General features: G+C 40.1%; 1 protein-coding gene across 1 annotated transcript in view; it reads right to left on the reverse strand.

Moving 5' to 3' along the window:
• Window positions 1–23,173, reverse strand: part of nup214 (nucleoporin 214) — an 88,929-nt gene that overhangs the window by 24,531 nt on the left and 41,225 nt on the right. The window contains exons 25-33 of the mRNA XM_056290507.1: window positions 17,567–17,639; window positions 15,025–15,094; window positions 14,202–14,286; window positions 14,039–14,091; window positions 12,414–13,925; window positions 7,378–7,445; window positions 7,079–7,253; window positions 6,285–6,437; window positions 1,342–1,516 (exon numbers count right to left, since the gene is read on the reverse strand). Of these exons, the coding sequence (XP_056146482.1) occupies window positions 1,342–1,516; window positions 6,285–6,437; window positions 7,079–7,253; window positions 7,378–7,445; window positions 12,414–13,925; window positions 14,039–14,091; window positions 14,202–14,286; window positions 15,025–15,094; window positions 17,567–17,639 (2,364 nt within the window). The remainder of the gene's footprint in view (window positions 1–1,341; window positions 1,517–6,284; window positions 6,438–7,078; window positions 7,254–7,377; window positions 7,446–12,413; window positions 13,926–14,038; window positions 14,092–14,201; window positions 14,287–15,024; window positions 15,095–17,566; window positions 17,640–23,173) is intronic.

Consider the following 23,173-nt stretch of genomic DNA (forward strand, 5'->3'; position numbering starts at 1 on the left):
CTGCTTTTGGGTATCCTGGCTGTCCGTTCAGGAAGGCTAAAATATTTGCTAAACTCCTCTTTAGCTGAGCATAGGATAGGCCTGATACTGGTTTCAGTATCTTCATAATCTACATGACCTAATAAGGGAATGGAATATGTTGTATATGTTGCCTTCCAATAAATAAAGTTGTCAATTTATGATACTTTCTCAGCTCTTAACTATTCTTAACAGCATTGCAGGAATATAATTAAGTAAATATAAATAATAAATAAATAAATAATGCTACACAATAAATAGAACCCTTTAAATGGAAGATCCCTACTCCCCCCCATCCTGTGATTGGTATCGGCCGATTCTGATTCCAGTGATTGGCCCTAAAAATCCTGATCGGAGCATCCCTATATAAGTGTCAGTGAAATCATAACAAAAATGGAAGAATAAATATGTAAAAATATATACATTATTCTACAATATATAACTATATAGACAAGATAAGAAATACATAAGAATATGAATGCAGTACTAATGCAGTATAAATATGTATTGCACAGTTGAAATATCTGTCCCTGTTGTAGTCACCTGCTGATAAAATGCAAACTGCACACCTGAAGATTTCCCAGTACTGATGTTGGTGCCTTTATATTTGTTTTTCTTTCTTCTTTTTTTTTTACTCGCTCAAAGCCATTCTTTGCACCGTTCAACATCTGTTAGTAATCGGTGGTAGCTTATGCTTATTCCCTTTTCTTCTATTCTTTCTGTAGTTGTCACATCCGGGCATGATACAATGAGAAGGCATGTTTGTTGTCGATAAAACTAATCCAATTCGAGTTATGTCATTTTTCGGTTTTCTGATCGAAAATTTAAGATTTTAAGACACAATTCTTTGTACACAGAGACGCGAGAAATGCCCACTCCATGAGCTGGGTGTGTTTTAGAAGGATTTGTGGGTTGTGTGTCAGAAGTTCATGCCCACTGCATCCTGGTACATGTCGGCACTGCTGGTACTGCTCCGTGATCAGGAGAACTCAATATTTCTCAGTCCATATAGCATACAGTAAGGAATTTATTACTTCAACTGACTACACTTAACATCAACGCTGATTGGACATCCACATAAAAACTGGCGAAATTTCCCTTTAAGTAGTAGCTACAATCAACTGCAGCAAATAGTTTACAATACTTTTAACAGGGTAACACCTTGATCACACACAAGTGTTTTATTTGTATGGTCATATGAAATAAAATGTCTTATATTCAATAAAACAATTAATCCAAAGTCAACCCCCCACATACACTTAAAAAAAGAAAAAGAAAAATAAAGAAAATCAGGTTTCAATTTTCAAGAAATTGCTTTCTTACCCAAATCCGCCCATATTAGCAGCTGCAGTGCCTTCTCCAAACACCTTGCCACCTGAGGATCCCATGTTGTTATTGAAGGAGGCGCCTGACCCAAATGATGCTACACCACCAAACGCTGGAGAACCCCCAAAAGATGGGGGAGTGCCAAACACTGGGGCACTGCCAAAACCACTACCTGAAGAAAAATTGTAGGAAATAATTAATTGCATATAGGTTAACATTATTTTGTTAGTGATTAGACTTAAATTATATTAAAAATTTTTTTTTTAGAAACCTAGTTAAGTTTAAACAAATAGACCTAGTTTGAATGGGTGTAAAATATAATTCAACTGTAGTACCTGTGTGGCTGTCCTGTGGATAACAATTAGGTGTGCTGTAAAGCAACCAGATGTATTTAAAAAAAAATCCCCATAAAAAACGCAGATGCAGAATATCCCAGCAGAAAAAAAAAACAAATGTAATTTATTGTGTCGTTTATTTTGGATGATACAGTTTGGTTCAGGGACAATAATTTCACAAGTTGTGGGGGGTCAATTACTAATCATCCATTTAAAGCATGAAAGGGAGGAGTAGTTAGGGGGAACGAGTGCTGAAATTACAGCCCAACTACCAGCATGCCCCAGTAAATAATTGATTGACCTAATGTAACAGGATTACATCCACTGGAGGTAGACCAATAATTTGGAGCAACGAATAGAAGTAAAAGTTTGTTGAAGCTTGTTGATCATTTGGATGAGAACTACTGTGCATTGAGATCAAGGTTACTCAAAAATGAAATTTGTGTTTTGGCCATATCAACGTTTTGATTAAGTGTTTAAGTTAGTTATTGTACTCACACTAATTTATTAAATTATTTGTTGGATTACAAATTTCAATTGCTGTTCTTGTGAAAAATAAATCCAGCTCTTCTCGTTCTTTGTTGGCACACAAGTAGAGGACTCTTCCCTAACTGTGAATGACACATGATTACAGCATAGCTAAAATATAAATGTTAATAAAATTAAAACACTTGGTGGGTGATTCAGGCTGAAGTGCTTAGGCAACACCCCGGGTACATTTATTGATAACAGTTCCAGAAAAAAACTTTAATCACTTCTACTTTGCAAGCAAAGGGCCAAAGTAGCTCAGCTAAAAAGGTGACTTAAAACTAGTCACAAGTCAAAACAAGATACATGTAATTTTCTGTACTCATCACAATGTTATCGTGGAAAGTTGAGGAGGGATTAAGCACTGGTTGGAAGACAAAGAAGGGACTGACCCAGCTAGTCAACCAGGCACACCTGAGTCCAGTTAACCTCTTCCTCTCCCTTTACTTACTTATCCCTGTAGGCAGAGGGATAGCCTTTAAGATGGGGGGAGAAAACTCCTATACAAGAAGCCAACAAAAAGATTGTGTGTGATAAGTCTGTGGCTTAAAATGCCAATGGGTTAAACCCTAAAATTGATGTTCCTGTAAAGAAAAAAACTGGCAAGAGGGGCATTTTGGTGCAACTGTTTTCTTAAACTGTCTGCGCCTTGCTCACTTCGGTGACCCTCAACAGTCTGGACAATGTCACATTTATACATACACTGACTTTCTCAGTTTTACAACTTAGAGAAGTCTTACATTGCCTACAAAATATGTCCATCCCTCCATCCATTATCCAAACTGCTTATCCTGCTCTCAGGGTCACAGGGATGCTGGAGCCTATCCCAGCAGTCACTGGGCGGCAGGCGGAGAGACACCCTGGACAGGCCACCAGGCCATCACAGGGCCGACACACACACACACACACACACACACACACACACACACACACGCACACCTAGGGACAATTCAGTATGGTCGATTCACCTGACCTACAAGTCATTGGACGGTGGGAGGAAACCAGAGCACCTGGAGGAAACCCACACAGACACAGTGAGAACATGCAAATTCAACACAGAGGACGAGCCCCAAGGTTGGGCTTGAACACAGAACCTTCTTGCCGTGAGGCGACCGCACTAACCACTGCGCCATTGTGCCGCCAACAAAATATATAAAATACTCTAATCAATTGGCATGATGAAAAATACTACAAAAATAATAATATATCAGACTTATATAGCGCTTTTCTAAATACTCAGATGCTTTACATTGGAGGCAAAAATAAATAAGAGCCAGGTTAAAAAAAAAGAAAGGAATTTTCCTTTAAGTGTGACATGTTCTCCAACTACAAATCTTGCCAAGTCACTGTTTCAGACTTTAGTAACACTAGCTTATAATATGCTTGACAATAAGCAGATACTGCAGGATTTCATAAAATATATACCATAACCAATAAAATCTAAGTTTTATGATAAAAACTTGCACATTTAGGCAGAATATACATATTTTTTTATCTTTAATTATCTTATATTATGGCATAATTATTGAAGTGAAATTGCTTCAATGACTGAATGTTATTCAGAATGAAAGTTTTGAGCTTAATGGTTCTTTAGGTTCCAATTAACCTAACCATTATTATTATTATTTGTTTTTTTGGATTTTTGCTCCCTTTTTCTCCCCAACTGTACCCAGCCAATTATCCCACTCTTCCTAGCCGTTCCGGTCACTGCTGAAGAAGATCGTCCCCCTCTACCAATCCAGGGAGGGCTGCAGACTTCCACATGCTTCCTCCGAGACATGTGGAGTCGCCAGCTGCTTCTTTTCACCTGACAGTGAGGAGTTTCGCCAGGGGGATGTAGCGCATGAGAGGATCACGCTATTCCCCCCAGTTCCTCTTCCCCCCTGAACAGGTGCCCTGACTGACCAGAACACGCGCTAGTGCAGCAACCAGGACACATACCCACATCTGGCTTCCCACCTGCAGACACAGCCAATTGTGTCTGTAGGGACGCTCGACCAAGCCGGAGGTAACACGGGGATTCGAACCGGCGATCCCCATGTTGGTAGGCAACGGAATAGACCGCTACGTTACCCAGATGCCCTCAAAACAAATACTCTTATCAGTAAATAAGAAGCACTGTTTATTTAATCTTTAAACAGGCAATGTTCATATCTTAGACTGGATCTAATGCTACAAGAGATGTGTCAATCAACAAGAGCAGTGCTAGAAGCACTTAACAACAGGTGCATGTAATTCCACAGTGGCTTCCTTACTTGCTGTTATGCTGGTTTGAGAATATAAAGCGACACTTTTTGGAGTTCAGATGATAAAGGAGGACACCATGTTTCCTTGGATGAGTGACTACTGTGGATCAGGAATGGCTAATGGGAGTGGGTTGCTGAGGAAACAACATAGCCTTAAATGTCTGTATTTGTAAATGGGGATGTACATCTATTGTACATCTATCTCAAGGCATTTTCATATTAGGTACGAATGCTTTGTACCATGCCTGAGTATGATTGCCCCACCTCTCCACTCCCCCACTGCTCAGCTTTCATATTAGTAATTTTGTTCTGTGGCCAAGTACATTTACGTATCTACACACTCTGATACAGTAGGTGGCAGTATGCGACCCAGAGGAGGAGGAGGAAAAGGAGAAAATTTTAGGCCGTTTTTTCCCCCCACATTTTTTTACTGATAAATTCGACACTTTAGCTGGGGAGAGATGCAGACACCTCTGCTTTGGTAATTTAATCTGCTTTTTCTACATTTTACCATGAACTGAGACTCTTCTTATGACGTCACTTAGCAGTTCACTTCTGTGTTTTGGTACAACAGTTTTCAAACCTGACGCAAACTGTACCTGAGGGAACATGAGCCATAATTGAGACCACCTTTTCCAAGTGGAACTGAACTTTTGGGTCAAGTGTACTGGATCTGGGCTCTGGTACCTGATGTGAAAGCCTCCTCAGACAGTTCTGAAGCTACTGAATCACTAAGCCAAGGTGCCATCAGATAAGGCCGAAGAGATCGACAAATCTCCATGCTTCAACAGATACTATGTCTGTCAGCATGGTCTGTAGAAAAGATAGTACTTGTGGTAAGGTGCTGGGCTGGCTAAATAAACTCGTAAAAAAGAAATGATCTGCTGCCATTTACAAAATGTCACTGATCTTATTAAGTGTCCTTGTGGTTGAGTCTCTGTATGAAAAACAGCACATTTAAGACAAGGATCACAGCACACAGAGGAAATAACAGACCCCAGGACACAAGTACAGTGACACCACAGAAGTGGATTCTATGGAAGTACAACGCAATGCGGCCTTCCTGTATTATATAGACACCAAGTATGTAAAATTCTCCAGGAGAGGAGATGACAATGAAGGGCTTTTACTATGCAAGAACATACACATTTACACACAACAGACATGAACTCCTGAAGTTTTTAACCAGAAGAATGAGTTAAGACATTTAATATAAAGTCTGTTTTTTCAGCTTATATTTTTGTTTTTGTTTGTAGGTTGTTCATATTAGGTTGTTTATTATGATATAAGTGTTACTTACGGTGGGCTACAATCTATCTTAATCAGTGTTTATTCTGGCTATTTTGAATGACTTTGTATGTAATACATATACCTTTAATAGCCACAAGCTCTTCACCTCATGAACACCTGATACCACCCTCACCTGGCCACTACCAATCAAGTGACAGTTGTTTTTTATATATGGAGGTGTTTGACCTGTGAAAATCCCTATGGGATGGAAACACTGACGGCACAAAAGTAATCTTTTTCTTAACCCGGTCTGTCCAAAATAATCTCATTATAAAATTACTCCATAAACACTACATATTCTTGCGAGACACGTAGTTAATTAATACCTTAAGAGGAGCTCAATAAAAAAATTTTTTTTAAAAAAATCTAAGATTCAAAGTGTGGTCAACATTATAAATAATGTTATGATTTTGAGTCAATGGCAAGGTGCACAGTGAGGTTACATTTTATCTCATGACTTAGAATTACTTCAGAATGACAGGCAAATGGTCAATAATCAAATGAGCTACCAAAACATGAGTTAATGTGTATATAGATGTACTTGGTTTTGATGGAGTAGAGAATGAGCCAAAGCCCTGGGATGCGACACTTCCTCCTCCAGTGCTGAAGGTCCCACTAGGTTTCTGCTCCCCAAAGGAGGACTGGCTAAAACCAAAGGTCTTTGCACCACTATTTCCAAACAGGGTTGTAGTACCTAGATGATAGATGAGTTTATTAAATCAAGGAAAATTGTTTTCAAGAATTACATTTATCATTAGATGATGTATTAAAAAATAAATTGCACAGCAGGGGATTTTAATCAACTTAGACCCAAATGCTCAAAGAGAGAGAGAAAAAAAAAAGATTATGTACTAAATTCCATATATGTACACTAGGGGAGGGCAATCTTATCCAGAAAGGGCTGGTGTGGACGCAGGCTTATAGTCCTACCTAGCAGTTACACACTTGAGTCTACTAATCAGCAAATAGAGTCTAAGGACCTTGATTAGTAGAATTAGGCATTTAATTGCTTGGTTGTAGTCTGTACCCACACCGGGCCTTACCGGATATGATTGCCTACCCCTGACGTACTTGAAAACAATGAAGCACAATTAAGAAGAGATGTCAAACTCTGGCTGTGTGACTTGGCAGGTTTAGATTGTAATGATCTTTGAAGCAATGACAACCACAGATTTTGGAAACCAAGCAATATAACTACAGTCCTTCTTGACCTATTTCCTGGGTATAAAATAAAACACCTTGATTTAAATACTACTGTGTTGTGAATGTGGTCAGTCTCAATAACCTGCTGTTTACTCTTTAAATACTGTGTTTTTAACCATTGTTTCTACCAACCTGTCTGGCTAGATTGTCCAAAACCCCCAGTAGAAGCAGTGGAATCAAATGGGTTTTTGTTTGCTGCATCTTCACTGGGTTTACCCCCCAGGCCACTGAAGAACCCTGCCCCTCTAGATGAGCCTGCTGCATTGGATGAGCTCGAACCAAACAGACCCACTCCAGTTGATGGCTGCTGCTGATACAAGACATCTTGTCATATAAGGTGTTGTATAAATGAATCTTATGAGAATCAATCGACGTGTTGATATCTACAGTTGTTTCATGACGTACTAAATCTAAGAATCAGTGGGCAATACCTGTCCAAAGACACTCCCGCTGCTTGGCTGTTGGCCAAAAACTGATGCGGTAGAGGAGCTGCCAAAAGCTGTGGGGAGACAGTTAAGACTGCAATCAGAAAAAATGTACTCTAAAAACCAGATGAGCTTTTTGCTGCTCAAAAATCAAGTTAAGCTGTAACATTCTGTCACCAATCATAACACTATGGAAACCAATAAGCACCTATACAGTACGGCTGTAAAGTTCCTCTGGGATGAAATAGAGTGGGGGGTTTTAAGGAACCCAAAGGCTTCTATTAAACCCTTAGGCATTTTCCATAATTGGTTAAATTTCAGCAAACACCTTTATGGAGCTCTGAGAAAACCCAAATTTTTAATTTTCAAAATTCGATAGTCATCATATTGAAAACAATGCTTTTGCTTTACAACCACACATATACATTTACAACTTGTTTTTTAATGTTACTTATTTATTAACCGGTTAGGCATTAAAAAAAAAATTGAATTGTCAGTGGAACAAATTTACCTGATTGATCTTCACCATGCTGCTTTACTTAAATATTTCAAGGTCTAGAATGCTGTGATTATGTGTTTTTGTTATGTAGTTGCAACTAATGATTATTTTCATAATTAAGTAATCAATTATTTTTTCAATTATTAAATTGATAATTTTGTCTTTTAAAATTAAACTTACTAATGAATGCCCATGTTAGGTTTCCAGAGTCTTAGGTGATGTGCTAAAACCGTTAGTATGACTAACAGCCAAAAAAATACCTCGAGTATTCATTTCATAATGACATAAATCAGAGGAAGGCAAGGAAATCTTAGCATTTATGAAACTACAACCAATACATGTTTGGTATTTTTTACTAGATGAATGACTCAAACATTTAATCAACTACCAAAATTGTGATGGATTAATTTTCTGTTGATCAACTTATCAATTAATCGACTAATCATTTCAACACTACAGTAATGCTATTTTTGTTGCACACCAAACATCTTTTTTTTCTAATGTATTTTTACAGGACAGTTTCAGAAGAAATAATAAAAGGCAAATTTGAACCCAAGATCACCACCCAGTCAAACTGCAGCAGCTGTGAATAGTAGCACTCATTTCTGGGGCTGTTATGATGATTTGGTCTGAATGACTTAGGAGTCCTCTCGACCAGCCCAACATTTCACAGATTTAGGACCTAGTTTTATAATTGATCAATAATTCATGTTTATTTAAGGGAAGCCATTAACCCTATTTGATTCAAATGCAACAGTTGATTGAACTCAAGATAAATACGGCCCCCCCCCCCCATTTCATTAGAGAATGGCTGACAGTTTAAATCCCTCTAGTGTGGCATATTCTGCCTCATGTTCCTTAACAAAAGCTGTCAACCTACAATGTTTTTATTTGAGGTTTCAATAGAGAAATCCGTTTTTCCCATCCTACTAAACATAAAATCCTAGTGAGAACACACAAGTCTTGCATTTTTTCAGGGATAAAAAAATAAAATAAAATTACAACAACAATGGTGATAATAACAACATCATATTACCACATTCAGTAGTTAACATCAGCATTTTTTTAAAATATACAGTGGTCACGTAACTAATGGTCAAGTATCTGTTTGTGCAGATGATGATTTCATACTTACCAATTGTATTAACTTTTTATTGTCTACCCTGCTTTGTTTAGATTTTATGCTGTCTGATACAGTGCTGCTTATTTTTTACTGTGTTCTGTAAGGTGTCCTTGCGTGCCCTGAAAGGCGCCCACAAATAAAATGGATTATTATTATTATTATCATTATTAAAGAGTTCAATTTATCAAATAGTAGGAGTCACTGGGCTTAGCTAACAGAAAATCTCACTAAAAGGAATTTGTATTGAAGTTTTAAGACAAATGACTGAATTCCAGGAAGCTATTTTGTAGTATTTTGGGGGTCACTGGGGCAATGAAATAAATGACAGAATTTTCTTATGGAACATCAAAAGGTGGTCCCTAGGTGTGAATGTGTGTGTGTCGGCCGTGTGATGGTCTGGTGGCCTGTCCAGGGTGTCTCCCCGCCTGCTGACCAATGACTGCTGGGATAGGCTCCAGCATCGCCACGACCCTGAGAGCAGGATAAGCGGTTTGGATAATGAATGGATGGATGGATTGAACATCAAAAGGTCCCATGCGGAAATTAAGACTATAAAAAGAAAAGTTACTGCAGATCATGCTATTCAGTAATTTTACTGAGAAGAGCAACTATGATTTGAAGAGTTTTCTACAACTTGTGCCTGAGTCCAACTGATGAGTAGGGTCAAAAGTTACCAGGATGACAATCATATTATACTTTATCATCCTTTGCCCCTGCCATAGCCAACAAAAATGACCTATATGAACCTAAAAGTGCATCCATCTGCCATCGCATCATGCTTTTTTACAAATGTTGACCTGAGCCAAAATACTACTGATCTATCACTACCTGAAATTGCTTCTTTATGTCTCAGCATAATTGCTTGAAGTCTTAATGTAAACTTGTTGCAATACCAAAATCCAGATCAAGGCACTTGAAGGAAAAGAGCACAGATTTTCAACCTTATTGCCTTTTCTTTATTGTTGTTATCTTCATTGGAGTAATGCCAGATGTTAATGGCAATGTACGCGAATGCTCTCTGTATTGATGAGGCAGTCTGTGATATGTACTCCAGACTGTCTTTGTTGTGATGTTGGCGTGAGGACATTGAATGATAACAACAACTACAACCATTCTCTCTTCTCCGACTAAGGCAAACCTTGAGAGGTTGAGTTCAAGTCAATCCCCACTCCTTGTTAGATACCAAAACAAGCAGACTAAAACATGTTTCTGCAACCAGCGATATGGAATATGGGTGACAAAACCTTAACTGTTTTTTTTTTTTTTATGAATCACATTTTGGCTGTTATTTTCAGGTTTTGGCCCTCATTTGAATAGAAGGGTTTTTGAAACCTAATTTAGGATTCCAAAACTGTGTTCCAAGACAGAACCTGACGTGGCAGGTCTAAGAGGGTTTAAAGTAATGCGAGTATTTTGTCAAACATTTGCATTTCACCTTGCTATTTTATTATTGCTTTTCATCCAAGCTGGCTATGGTAGTTGTGCAAAGTAATGTTACTTGCAAATGTTACACTCTAAGCAAACTGGCCATGGCGGTACGCAATGTAGCCTAGCAAAATTTACTTTGAAAGCATATTTTTTAATATGTTTTCATTCCCCAACAAATCTGTGTTATTTTAATGTAGTGTTAGTTCATATTATGCAGCCACCTTGCTGTACACTGTAACTTGTTTTCCTTTTCTACTCAACAGACAATATTACCTGGATACACTACAAATTCTTCCTTAAATGGGTACTACACGCTACTACGTATATATCTATGCACCTGTGTGACCTGATACATATATGTCAAAATATCCTCCTGATGAACTGTACAGATGATTTACCAAGGTTTATGATGCAAAGGACGAAATGTGAGCTATACATTATCATGAAGTTTGATCAGACCCTGGAGAAATTAGATATGCAACATACTACTCATACTAGGGTTTGGACTCCATTTTATTCATTATAATCATTTAGATTTGAGAAACATCTAGGTTTGAAATATAGTTCTTATTTGGGCTATTTTCTATCATAATATCTTTTGGCAAAGTAATTCCTGCCTCTTGAACAACTAGTTCTTGTTTTCTGAAAAAACTCGATCCCCGTGACCCTGAGAGCAGGATAAGCAGTTTGGATAATGGATGGATGGATGGATAAAGAACTGTTCAAAGTTTCATATTATTCCCGTGCTTTAAGAAAAAGTAAGAATTGTTGAAAATGGCATGGTTATATGAGTAAATTCCAAAAATATCTGCCATGGTCTTCTCTCCATACTTCAGTTTTGTATAGCATTGAGCAACTCCTTACAGTGCTCAGCATCTTTCAGAGGGAAAACATCTTAAATATCATAAACGAATACTTCATGTACATTGTAAATGAAAATTTCACTTCTCTCAGCCTAACGCGGCTGTTTTAGCAAAGCAGAACCTGACAAACTTCCTGTGGTGGAAAAGTACAATAGACCACACCCCCACTAGTAATGCTGGGAAGCTGTGATTTTCCCAATGGCAGCCATTTATGTTAGCCTACAAAACAGGCTAAATTTATGAGAAGGGGAAAAAAAAAGAAGGTATTTTTAAAAAAGTGGGTCTGAAATAGTGGGTCACAGATGCACCAACATCCATTTGCCAAAGGGGCTGGGTCGCAGGGGGGATCCAATAAAACTGTAGTTGGGTTCTGGTGGCAACAGAGCTGATCTGCATCACAAGCCACAACCAATGGTGGATATCTGCTTCGACACCTCCTTAGTAACAAAGCTTTTGAACTGAAGTCTGTGAACTGTAGGTTCACACAGCAAAGCTTTATGTTTGGAATGGGACAGGAAAAAAAACAACATTTTTTTGAGGTGGTAATGCACCTAGTTCTAATTGGTTGGCCGAGACTGAAAATAACATGTCCTAAACAGTGCTTGAAACTCCTCCAGCAGAGTATAACATCCACTGTTTGTGGTCACTAGATGTATTACATTGCAAAAGAAACTTAATAGAAAAACAGCACGTCACAAAACTAGGTTTTACTGTAATTGTGATTTACCAATCCATGATTTTATTGATATAAAAATGTACTGAATGACATTTAATATATTCAATATTTTATCAGACCCCTAATAGTCCGGAACCCTACCATTGTGACTCAAAATGAGAGTACTTGCCTAAATATTATACCAATACATTTCACTAAGTTTGAGGTACAATGAACCATGCTCTCAGTAGTTCAAGAACAGACTAAATGCTTGTCAGGATCTTGGTTTTCGCAGAAATACAACAGGAAGAGAGGCTGGGTTTTGAGTGTCAGTTTAGTATAACACTAAAAAAAGAAATAAACAAAACATTTTACTGGGGAGTGGTTGATCAACTTGGGTGGGACACCCACATGTTAATATAATATGGGGAACCCTGAACCTGTTGCATTACACATAACAGTGAAATCACTTACCTGAGGGCTGTCTAAAGCTGAATCCTGTAGATGATGTTGTAGTAGTGTTACTGCCAAACACCGAACTTTGTCCAAATCCTGAGCACTGCTGTCCAAAAGCTGGGGTGGTACTTTGTCCAAACAGCCCCGTACCAGTGCTGCTAGCATTGTTGGCACAGCTGGTGCCAAAGGAAAATGAACTGGCATTACTCGCAGTGGGGCCTCCAAACAGACTGCCACCACCTCCAGTGGCTGCATTACCAGAGTTTTCTCCAAATGCTGACTGACCAAAATAAAAGCCACCAGGTGTACTTGTGCTGCTGCAAGGCTGACCAAATCCACTCATCTGTCCAAATATGGGTTTGCCAAAGCTAGATCCAGGTTTGCCAAAAGCAGTTGAACCAAATCCTGTAGCTGCTGGCTCTGAAGAGGCTGAGGTCCCAGCAGGTTGCCCAAAAACAGTGCTAGATGTGGTGGCTGCAGCAATTGCAGTAGTAGGGGTGACGGTGGTGGCGGCAGGAGCAGCTGTGTTGATAACTAGCTGGACTCCTATGGTGCTGCTATCTGTTACTGCTGTGGCTGACTGAGTAAAGATGGAACCAGGTTTGTCAGAACTTGGGGCCTTGAATGCTGTTGGGGCTGACTGGGTGACCTCTTGAGATGTCTCTTGAGAAGGGGTAGCTGTGGCTGGGGAGGGCCCAGGAGCAGGGGTGGTCTCAGTAGTGGATTCCAATGTGGGAGCAGCAGGGGCTGTTGGTGGAGACTTTCCTTCCATTATTGGGGTGATGGAGGCAATCGGGACAGTGTTAGGGGCAGTGATGGGTGCAGGGACTGGAGGTGTTTGTACTTGTGTAGGGGCCGATGTTGCTGTGGGTTCTGCGGTTGTTGAGTCCGTTGCAGAAGCTGCCTCAGTTAAAGCGGGGCTTACACTCTCTATAATGGGTTCAGGGGATGGTTCTTGTTCAGGGGGAGGGGTGGGGTCAGAAGGTTGTATAAGGGCTTTAGGTTCCTCTTGGGAGCCTAGAGGGGCAGCTAGGAGACTATTGAATGATATGGGTAAGGCTGATGCAGTTAAACTAGACTGGGAAGCAGAAAAAGGGATTTTTGAATTTGATTCTGGGGACTTAAACAAACTGCCTGAACTCATTGACACAGTTCCTTTGGACACATCTGTACTTGAGGAATCTTCGGCTGGTTTCAGGACAGTTGAACCAAAGCTAAACTGTGCTGCTCCCTTAGCAGTGGGTTTGGTGGTGCCATCTTTTGTGTCATCATCTCCCTGGCCAACACGCAGCCCAGAGAAACTTCCCAGAGTCTCTCCCCCTAATGCATTAGGGTTTTGTGGCTCTACCCTAAGTGCTGATGTTGTTGAGGAGGGTCTGACTGGATCTCCTGACATGTTGGGAGGTGGAGTGGAGGAGCCAGTACCCAAAGCAGGGGATATGGACTTTGGTGTCAAGGAGAAAGGCTCTTCTGCCGGCGAAATCATGTTGTTGCCACTTCCGGCAAATGAGAATTTAATCACATCCTTAACTGAAAATCAAATTGGTAAAGAAAGGCAATGATTGATCATTTAATACCTTTCACTTTGGAGTTAAATCGTTCTCTAGCATTTCCCTTATAACAAGTGCAGATACTGTTTGTACCTTGTGCGTTTCCAGCTCCCTGAGAAACTGAAGTAAAACTTAAGCTTGTGGCTCTGAAAAACACCAACAGAGAAGAAATATGACAACATATCGCCTATGTGAATTTCGAATTGGAGAGCCTATGTAACAAAGCTAAGACATGAATTCCTTTAAACTGACTCACGCTGCAGTGAAAGCAAAGCCTTTGCTGCTGCTTTGTTCAGTTGAGCTTGGGGCAACTACAGAAGCATTAACATTGGGAGCTCCACCTGTGAAGTGAAGGAAGTTGGCATCAAAGTAATGTTATTTCCATATTTTGACACAAAAGACACATATACACAAAATAAGAAAAACATTTATGCAATCTATAGAAATGGACAAGAATGCAGCTAATGAGTTGGCTATTATACCAGGACCAATTTGATTTTTTTTTTTTTTAATTTATTTCTGATTTTCCCCTTTTTTCTCCCAATTTAGTGGCCAATTGATCCCTATTTTAATTCAAACACCCACCCTCGTATTGCATGCGTTCGCCAACTGCATCTCTCCGGCCGGCAGTCTCGAAGGAAAGCGCCTCCCCACTTTCGTGACAAGGCGAATCCAAGCCGAACCACTGTTTTTCCGACACACACAGAGACGCATTCACATGACGAACACAAGCCGACTCCGCCCCCCTCCCGAAGACAGCGTTGCCAATGATTGCTGCTTCATCGAGTCCGGCCATAGTCGGATCTGACGAGACCGGGGCGCGAACCCCAGTCCCCAGTGGGCAACTGCATCGACACCAAGCCGACGCTTAGACCGCTACGCCACCGCGGACCCTGACCAATTTGATTTTGGAATCAAATCAGAATACAATCCTAATTAATAAATCATAAACAGGCCCTGTGGATTGCAATGTTTAACAAAGTGATAGGTGTTAATTTCTTTCTACTTTCAGGACGTAGGCAGAGGAGCAATTTATTCCACTTTTATGTGATGCATGTGTAAATTAACACAATACTCACCCAATGCAAATCCTGCCTGTGAAGCAGCAGAACTCTCAGTGGATACCTTTAAGATGCCTTGAGTGGAATTCTAAGGCAGGGCAAGACAAGGCAAGGCACATTTATTTGTAAAGCACATTTCAGCAAGGCAATTCAAAATGCTTTAAATAAAACATAAAAGGCATCAAGACAAAACATAAAAGCAACATAAGATAATAAATACATTTAAATACCAAATAAAAAGAAAAAATAAGCTAAGACAGATAAAACAGGGGAGTAAACATTACAGTGCAGTGTAAGAAGATAATCAAAGCTTCAAATTTGATTTAATAAAAGGCAGTGGTAAACAGGAAAGTCTTCAGCCTTGATTTAAAGGAACTGAGTTGCACAAAACCTGAAAGCTGCCTCTCCATGTTTAGTTTTGACTTTGGGGACAGAAAGCAGACCTGCCCCAGACCATATGAGAGGTCTGAATGGTTCATAGTGTTTCAGAAGATCAGAAATATATTTTGGCCCTAAAACCCTCAGTGCTTTATAAACCAAAAGCAGTATTTTAAAATCAATTCTTTGACAGACAGGAAGCCTGTGTAAAAACCTCAGAACTGGAGTGATGTGATCCACTTTTTTTGGTCTTAGTAAGGACTCGAGCAGCAGTATTCTGGATCAGCTGCTGCTGTTTGATCCATTTTTCTTTTTTAGAGGGACCATTTAGAGGGGTTGTTACAGTAATCGAGTTGACTGAAGATAAATTTGTGGACAAGTTTTTCCAAATCATGCTGAGACATAAATCCTTTAATTCTTGATATATTTTTCAGGTGATAGTAGGTTGACTTTGTAATTATCTTGATGTGAAAATTGAAATTCGGGTCTGACCCATCTAGCTTGATGAGTGCAGTTTTCAGGGCCTGTGAAACCTGAGAGAAGGGACATGTTGACAATTTGTAGAAGATCTGAGGCCTTACAATTAGGAACATTTTTGAAAAAAACCTGCTGGCAGAATACGTATCAAGGCAGCAGGAGGAGGATTTCAGATGTTGTACAATGTCCTCCAAGTTTTTAAAGTTGATGGGATCAAATTGTGTCATGCTCTTTGAATTGATTTTAGGTGGACATAGGGACAAGACTTACCCTGTACCTAGTATGGAGACACTGACTGCTTGTCTTATTTTCTGAAATTTTTCATTGAAGGGGGCAAATTCATTGCAGGCTTTGGTAGATAGAAATTCAAAGGCTACTGTCACAGGACGGTTTGTTAGCCTGTCAAGACTAGAAAACAAGGCACGAGGTATATCATTATTATTATTGTTTTTGATAATGATCTCAGAGAAGTAGGACCCCTTTGCATTTCTCAGTTACAAATTACAAAGGTGCAGTCTCTCTTTATATACGTCATGACCAGTAAAGATTTGTTTTTCGCCACCTGTGTTCAGCTTTACGACGCACTCTTTCTTCTATTCTGACCAGTGTGGCACATCTCCATGAAGAGCTTTTGTTACCAGAGACCAATGTCACCTTAGTGGGTGCAATGGCATCAATAGCATTTGTAATGTTAGAACTGACATGATCTATAAGTTCACTGACTGAGATCCAGGAGAAGGTGGGTGTGGAAGATGACCATATCATACAAACTTGGTAATTTCATAGCTTTAAAACTTACATAAGGTCCAGACAAATAAGAAAATGTGCCCACAATGTCATACAGCTAAATAAAATGTCATTATACAAGACAGATGCAGCTGTAGACAGGTACAGCGTTTTAAGATTTGCAAGTAACTTATGAGAATGCACAATAGTTGATATTCATCAACTATACAAATAAAGAAAATTCTCTCATTTGAAATCAAAATGCAAAATGACACTGCCAAATTTTATTTGTGCAATTGTATATTTGTAAATATTTGTTCACTGTGGACATTCCCATATAGCCAAAATTGTGATTGAACTGTCATGTGAACTTGTAAACACGTTTCCCCCTCATTTGAATGGTTTTTCCACCCCCCTGTAATTTGTTGCACAGACGTGGGAAGGACCAGGGGCATTTCTCACCCTTGAGGTTAATGGTGTATCCTCTGCTATTCAGGGGGCACATTTTAGCAAACTGAGCTTCCACAGAGTTTGTTGGTCTTTCACAAATTAGAAAGAAGACTGCAATAACAATTTATAAAATTTGAAATGTTTTAAGTGAGACCTAGGTCATTCCACTGTTAAAATTAGGTTCGGCCACAGCAGTTCAGATTAAATGGGTTTTGAGAAAATTCTTGCTTTGTTCTTGATAAAGGTAGGCACACAAGATACCTTGACATTATGTCATATCTAGATAAGTTAATCAGTGAGGCAGTAATGCAAAAATTAGGAAATGTGGTTTCATTTCCTAATTTGGCATTACTGCCTAACTGATCGTGTGCCTGGTCTATTTACTTTGAAACTAAGTCTTTATGTAATTGGATTACATGACCACAATATTTGGCAAGCAACTGACTGACAGAAGCAATTGCAGAAAAAAGTAATTGTGAGTGATAAATGGCCAGGTGTTTTAGTAGATGGAATGGTGAATTATACTTACACGTTTACTCTGGTTTGTAGCCGCAACAAGAACTTGCTCAACCACCTGAACTGCTGGAGCTGGGACTGAGGGGCTGCAGAGGTAGAAAGGCACAGACAGAGCACGAGGGTTTAAATAAAGCTGTATTTTACAAGATATACTAATGGGCATGGTGTGATTGAGGACATGCTGGAGGGATTTTATCTCCCAGCTATTGGTGAAAAGCCTTGAAATACACATTATCATTCATCCATCTACTAAACAAATACTCAAACTCTTAGATGACAGCGGTTATATATCAGGACTTGGCTCCTCACCTGCGACACAGTGACTCAAATTAGAAAAATATTTATTGATGTCTCCTGAAAGGCCCTGGCCGACCCAGCATGCAACAAATGCTGCTGCAGTTTAAAAACATCTAGGTGTGACACCGAATTTAAAATGAAATGGTCATAATCAAGACAAACTCAATGCATTTTAACATGTTCTTTTAATGTACAGCTGATATAGTTTGTGAGTTAATGTAGGATTACCTTGTTTTAACCCACTTTACTCCATATTCATCAATTCCAGGACTGTTGTATTTAAAAGTCCAAAATAAAAGATTAATTAAACAGAATAAAGTTTCTTGATTTGAAAATTCCTTGTACTTTCATTTAATGAAATTACTAAATTACTCTTAGATGCATCATTAAATTTTGGCTCAAAAACTTGAGTTATATACGCTGTGGTCAAAAGCTGTTTTCCATCTGACCACTCACAAACCCAAAAGAAGGTTAAAAAAAAACAAACGTACTGGGCACAAGAAATTCCCCCCCCCCCCCCTGAATGTTATTATAGCACCAACTAACATAATATAAAACACTCTAATATTCCTATCAAAATAATTAATCTGAATCAAAATATATGACTAAATCAAATCCTATTTAGATATAAGCACCACCAGGGGTCGACTTTGAGGGAAATTTCAAGTTGTACGTGGGACGACCAAGTGCTCATTTTAGGATCATCAAAAAATGGAGGTTCTCCCACACAAAATTGAGTCAAATCACCAGTGAGAACCTCATTCTTTCATTTAGAGTAGTAAACACTGTTTTGAATAATGTGTGTTGCTCAGTTTTGTTTTTGTTTTTTTCTAATGGAATCGGGCAGCAAAGTAAAGGTCATTACATGGTATGAAGGAAAAAACATGAGTTGTATGGCTGGAACACAATGCTTGATGTTATAAGAAACCTCAGATACTTCCACATGGTCATTCAGATACACGCTACTACTACTACTACTACTACTACTACTTTCAGCTGCTCCCGTTATGGGTCTCCACAGCGGATCATCCGTTTCCATTTCTTCCTGTTCTCTTTATCTGTCACACCGGCCACCTGCATGTCCTTCCTCACCACATCCATAAATCTCTTCTTTGGCTTTCCTTCCTCTTTTCCTTTTCCCTGGCAGCTCCATATTCAGCATCCTTCTCCCAATACACCCAGCATCTCTCATCTACACATGTCCAAGCCATCGTGATCTTGACTCTCTTGCTTTGTCTCCAAACCGTCCAACCTGAGCTGTCTCTCTAATATACTTGTTCCTAATCCTGTCCTTCGTCAATCCCAGTGAAAATCTTAGCATCTTCAACTCTGCCACCTCCAGCTCCACCTCCTGTCTTTTCGTCAGTGTCACTGTCTCCAAACCATATAACACAGCTGGTCTCACAATCATTTTGTAAACTTTCCCTTTAACTCTTGCTGGTACATTTCTGGCATAAATCACTCCTGACACTCTTCTCCACCCACTCCACCCTGCATGCACTCTCTTCTTCACCTCTCCTGCACTTCCCATACTTTGTACAGTTGACCCAAAGTATTTAAACTCATACGCCTTCATCACCTTTACTCCTTACATCCTCACCATTCCACTATCTTCCCTCTCATTTATGTATTCCATCTTGCTCCTACTGACTTTCATTCCTCTTCTCCCCAGTGCATAGCTCCACCTCTCCAGGCTCTCCTCAACCTGCAACCTACTCTCGCTACAGATCACAATGTCATCCGCAAACATCATAGTCCACGGAGATTCCTGCCTGATCTTGTCCGTCAACCTGTCAATCAATATTGCAAACAAGAAAGGGCTCAGAGCCGATCCTCGATGTAATCCCACCTCAACCTTTACATGCTGAACTTGAAAAAAAAAATCAAAAAACAGTACAGATAACCAAACTGCTTTCACAAGTAGAATTTGAACATGATTCTTCATGTCTTGAAGGCGAAGCAGGATGTTTTATTGAGAACAATTACTTAATATTGGTACTACTACTACTACTACTACTACTTTCGGCTGCTCCTATTAGGTGTCGCCACAGCGGATCATCTCTTTCCATTTCTTCCTGTCTTCTGCATCTTCCTCTGTCACACCAGCCACCTGCATGTCTTCCCTCACCACATAAATCTCCTCTTTGGCCTTCCTCTTTTCCTCTTCCCAGGCAGCTCCATATTCAGTATCCTTCTCCCAATATACCCTGCATCTCTCCTCCACACATGTCCAAGCCATCTCAATCTTGCCTCTCTTGCTTTGTCTCCAAACCATCCAACTTGAGCGGTCCCTCTAATATAATCATTCCTAATCCTGTCCTTCTTTGTCACTCCCAGTGAAAATCTTAGCATCTTCAACTCTGCCACCTCCAGCTCCGCCTCCTGTCTTTTCGTTAGTGCCAATGTCTCCAAACCACATAACATAGCTTGTGTCACAACCATCTTGTAAACCTTCCCTTTGACTCTTGCTGGTACCCTTCTGTCGCAAATCACTCCTGACACTCTTCTCCATCCACGCCACTCTGCCTGCATTCTCTTCTTCACCTCTCTCCTGCACTTCCCATTACTTTGGACAGTTGACCCCAAGTATTTAAACTCATATGCCTTCGTCACCTCCACTCCTTGTGTCCTGACCATTCCACTGTCCTCCCTCTCATTCACGCATGGGTATTCCATCTTGCTCCTACTGACTTTCATTCCTCTTCTCTGCACCTCCACCTCTCCAGGCTCTCCTGGAGAGGTGGCGGTATGCATGAGAGATTACATAATACATAATATTGGTAAGTTCACCTAATTTGTCATCCGAGAATCAGCTGAGTTTATTTAATAAGTTTCAGTTTCTTTTAACCAGTAATCAAAACTTGGGATATGACATGAAATTTGAGCAAATGAAAACCCTTAAGTGGAAATGAGTAGTCAACAACTGATCAAAAAGTTACCGCTAAAAGTTGATCTAACACGGCAGCCACTGTTTTTAAACACACTGAACAAATATCTTCTGCCTTACTAAGGGAACGTTAATAAAACTTTGTTGAACAGCTCGCATATCTGATGCTGAACACAAATACTACAGTGTCAACAGTTGTTTTTAGTCATCCAAAGTATGCCTAAAGTGTTCCTTCTTAGTGGTCCCATAGAAAGTCCAGTCGTCAGAGATCGGACGACTGTAAAAGTCAATCCATAACAAGTGGCATGCCTAATAGAACAAATGGACAAGGTGTGGCCAAGCTTCACTCAAGAAAAAATACAGCAAATCATTAAAAACCTCTGATATGTCAAATTATTATAGAATTATTAATTATTTTAGAATGCACCATTTTCTGTGTCCATCCCACTACCAGTCATCATAATGCTCTGTACTGTTAGCGTCTTGCCCTCAGGTACAACAACCAGGTCATTGTCTCTGGTGACTGAAATTTCCATGGCATGACTGCGATAGAACACTTTAAGAGAGCCTTTGCAGGACTACAAACAATTTGTTCCCAAATAGTAGTCAGCATTATGTAATACATAGGATCTGATGTTAAATCCCCATTAGTGATAAGGGTGGTACATACAGAAGCCTAGTTCAATCAAATAACTTCACCCACTTGTCCCTTCATGTAACATGGACAACGAGCAATGTAGACTTGAGTCTAAATAAACATGATTCCAAATTACTTAGTTGGCAACCAAACTTGATGATCACTAAGAAAGCCTGCTAGCTCACAGGACGGCTGACACTACTGGCTTGAACCAGCCCACTCAGCAGGTCAAAAACAGAAATGTGAGTATTTCACTGGGTTTATCAAGTAGGCAAATTCCATCCCAGATGTTTTATTGAATTAGGCCCATAGCTATGGTGTGAATAAAACCATGGTGTGAATAAAAATTCAATACATGAAAAAAAAAATGTTGGTATCAATAAGCCTCTCTCTACTTATTTCTTTTCCTTTCATTTGTGATAAAAGCTGATGAAGCTGTTCAAATTTTTGTAGCTGACATGACATACAGTGACTGTAACTGACTACAATTCAGACTGTTCAATTTGCAATAGTATGCCTGCCATTCTGGACTCCACCCTCTCATTCCAGTCACAAATCAAATCTGTCATCAAGTCTGCTTTCTTTCACCTCAAAAACATCTCCTGACTCCGGCCACTACTTTCAGACTCCATGGCAGACACTCTCATCACCTCCCATCTGGATTATTGCAATGGAGTCCTTTCTGGGGTACCTAGCAAAGCCCTAGACAGGCTTCAGTATGTGCAGCTGCCAGGGTGCTCACCGCACCAAGCCCTGGCAACACATCACTCCCACCTTTGTCAATCTTCACTGGCTCCTGATAAAATCCCGCATTTCCTATAAAATCCTCCTCCTCAGGCGTCCGGGTAGCATAGTGGTCTATACCATTGCCTACCAACACGGAGATCCCAGTTCGAATCCCCATGTTTCCTCCAGCTTGGTCGGGTGTCCCTATAGACACAGTTGGCCATATCTGCAGGTGGGAAGCCGGACGTGGGTATGTGTCCTGGTCGCTGCACTAGCGCCTCCTCTGGTCGGTCGGGGCGCCTGTTTGGTGGGGTGGGACTGGGGATGGGGTGATCCTCCCACGTGCTATGCCCCCCTGGTGAAACTCCTCACAGTCAGGTGAAAAGAAACGGCTGGCGACTCCTCATGTATCGGAGGAGGCATATGGTAGTCTGCAGCCTTCTCCGGATCAGCAGAGGGTGTGGAGCAGCGACCGGGAAAACTTGGAAGAGTGAGATAATTGGCCGGATACAACTGGGGAGAAAGGGGGGGGGGGATCCTCCTCCTCACCCATAAATCCATCTATGCCCTTACCCCCCAGTACCTATCAGACTTCCTCAACCTCAATATTCCGTCCCAGATGCTTTCTATTCCCCACAACAGCCTACAGACTTTTGGGGGATAGAGCCTTTAGTGTGGCAGCCACCCTCTGGAACTCTACTCCAGCAGAGATCTGCAATGCTGCTTCTTTGGACAATTTTAAAAGACTACTGAAAACCTTTCTTTTTACTAAGGCCTATGGTCTGTGGTCTTTTGATCTAAGATTTATCTTCTTTTTTTTTCTTTTGCTCTTATCTAGTGTAAAGTGTCCTTGGGTTCCTTGAAAGGTGCTATACAAAACAAGTTGTTGTTGTTGCCACTACATATACATACTGACCTATTTAGGTGGCTAGCAGCTAACAGTTACAGGATGAACACTCATGTTATGGTTATTCTACAAAATTCTGTCAAAGGACAAAAAAGCATTGAGAAGCAGAGAAAATGTTATTTCCAACCAAATAAACCCTGGAGTAAAAACATTACCTTAATCAGGG

The sequence above is a fragment of the Lampris incognitus genome, chromosome 12 (assembly GCF_029633865.1).
Source record: "Lampris incognitus isolate fLamInc1 chromosome 12, fLamInc1.hap2, whole genome shotgun sequence".
NCBI classification, from domain to species: Eukaryota; Metazoa; Chordata; class Actinopteri; order Lampriformes; family Lampridae; genus Lampris; species Lampris incognitus.